General features: G+C 36.3%; 1 protein-coding gene across 12 annotated transcripts in view; it reads right to left on the bottom strand.

The window, feature by feature from the left end:
* The window catches only part of FOXP2 (forkhead box P2), a 540,259-nt gene that overhangs the window by 44,337 nt on the left and 493,422 nt on the right, over positions 1-2,500 (bottom strand). For all 12 annotated transcript variants that reach the window (XM_082400044.1, XM_082400040.1, XM_082400041.1 and 9 more), the window contains 2 exons: positions 2,005-2,092; positions 294-377 (listed from right to left, as the gene is read on the bottom strand). In XM_082400044.1, coding sequence (XP_082256170.1) covers positions 294-377; positions 2,005-2,092 — 172 coding nt within the window. The remainder of the gene's footprint in view (positions 1-293; positions 378-2,004; positions 2,093-2,500) is intronic.

Raw genomic sequence — 2,500 nt, 5'->3', positions numbered from 1 at the left:
TAAACCTATCACAGAAAGATATTCTCTCTGGCTTCAGCCTCAAGGCGGTGATTTGTGCACTGATAGGTGTACTTTGTTTAGTGTCACCCGTGGTGTAGATTGGATAGATTTTGTAAAAGATAGCATTACTTTAAAAGAAACATACAATTTGACAAGCGATTGCATTTTACTTTCATTTTATTGCCATATTTTTCATCACACTCATTGTTTTCTAACTGTCGCTAAATTGTTCATTTTCTTAGTCTGTCACATCGGTAGAGCTATTTACTGTTTATAAAGCAATATGCACTTACAGGTTTGGGAGATGGTTTGGGCTCTGAGGGTCGCATGTGCAAGTGGGTCATCATTGCTTGAAGACGTTCGCGTTCTTTAGAAAGCTGTTAAGAAAAAGTGAGATCAGAAGCATTTTAGAAATGACTGATACAGCTATTTTATTGCAGTGATACATCTTATCATTGAGCTTGTCTCCGAGTAATGATTTCTGCATATAAAAGTCTGTGTCCGTAGGAACTTATCTGGGAGGAAATGCAACTTTAGCTATGGAGGGGGGGGAACAACTTTTATAGCTTTCCTTATGTTAAAAGGTCAGAGAAAACAAATAACACTTCATCTTTTTGTCAATAAGAGAATTGAGGTCACAGTTGCCTCAACAGTAACAAGTTACTGAAACCATAAATTAGAAGGCCCATGGTGTCTCTTTAAAGTCCTGTGGACACTGTTAGCTATGGACTAGTGCCAGCAGCTGTGAAGGGGTGAAGGGTTCTCAAAGCGAAGTGCCTGCCAGGATTGTCTCCACACTTCATGCATTCCCACTGAGGTCCAGTTAGTGCCCCCTGCAATCTGCCATCATCAATCTAATTCAATAGAGTGACAGAGACCGGGCAGTGCGAAACGCTGAACTCTGCCACGGTGTAGGTATCCACACTTGCGCTGGGTCTCATTACAAGTGACGGACCTTACTTTTCCATCAGTCAGACACAGCAGAAAAAAAAAAAAGAGGCATAATTGGTCACACTGCAGACTGTCTCATCAGCCAAACTCTTAGTTTTAGTCTACCTTTCATAAATGGTAAACAGGTTTACAAAAAAGCTTTTTAAACGACAGCAGCGACAATGCTTTTTATGTGTTCTTGATTATTTTACAAGTTAAAATATTTTTAGGAGCTCCCTGGAAAAAAAGCAATGACATTTACGCGTTTAGTGAATGATGAATTTAAAACAATTTAAGACGTAGTAAAGTATGAAGACAAATAAATTGTATGTTTAATTAAATGAAACAAGGTATTGGTTTGATTGAGAAAAAATAATCTTAAGATGAAATGCTAGAGGAAGCCTTAGAGGGTTAGAAAAAATGTAGCAAGAATCATATTGAGGGTGATATAATTGCTTTATGATCAGTTTTATGAGTTCTATTTATTTTTGGCCAAATTCTGTTTCAATATTAACAGTAATGTTTTTTAACTTAAGTTAGCAGCATTTGATACAATACACATATTACCATCTGTGATATTGTAATTGATGTGCCATTACTCCAAGTCTTAAGGATTCTTGCAAGATCTTTAATTAAAAATACACTAGAGGTAGAAAAGGAAAAGATTTTATTTAGAGTATTAAATTACAGGCATGATACTGTGAAGGCTTTTTGCTATAATATAAAATCGCATGGAAAAAAACAAGATTAGCTCATGTAAAAACTGTCTCTGCAGTAAAATCATATCCAACTGGGGTGCTGGGTCTAACCTTTTGTAGGGAAACTTAGATTTGACTCCTTTGGGATAGCCAAATGTATATGATATAGTCTAAAGGTTATATTAAGTCTCAGTGGTAAGTACATTAAACTACAACAATCCACCCTGAGTTATCAATCATTGCTATCACTATAAACAATCTAAAATTCCTTGTATTTCTATGAGTCATTGTGTTAAAAGACACAGGATCTGCCCAGTACTCAATTTAACGACCAGAAGTCAGAGAAAGGAGTCCATTAAGGGAGGCTCTGACAAACCTGTATTTCTAACTGCTGCACCACCTGCATTTGCACTCGACACTGGGCAGTGCTTCTGTCGTCCAATGCATGTTCGTTGTTAAGGTGCCTAAACAAACACAAAACACAAAACGGAATGTTAAGCCACGGCTATCTCAGTGGCATATGCTCCACTTAAAACCACTGAAGTCATATTCCCTCCACAGTGGGAAAAAAGAACACTTTGAAATGATACCAGAAAAGTTAAATATGCTGATGTGTTTAGTGCAAATTATTTACGCAACATAAACAGGCCCTTCAAATAGTAGAAAATGTCATTGTCTCTAAGCTTATCAGTTATTACAAAAAATATTTTCCCCAAACCATTTGCAGAATAATAGTAGAAATCACTAGATGAATTTCATAAACTCATGCCATTTTTTTAAAAAAAGGACACCTTATAAATACATGAACCAAAAGTAACTCTGAAGAGAACAAAGACAATTCTCTATTCCATTTTTGTTAAAACAGTTTGTGG

Source organism: Balaenoptera borealis (assembly GCF_965194805.1).
Source record: "Balaenoptera borealis genome assembly, chromosome: 7".
In the NCBI taxonomy this organism is placed as follows: domain Eukaryota; kingdom Metazoa; phylum Chordata; class Mammalia; order Artiodactyla; family Balaenopteridae; genus Balaenoptera; species Balaenoptera borealis.
The sequence above is the reverse complement of the archived record's forward strand: the minus strand, read 5'-3'. Positions and strand labels throughout refer to the sequence as shown.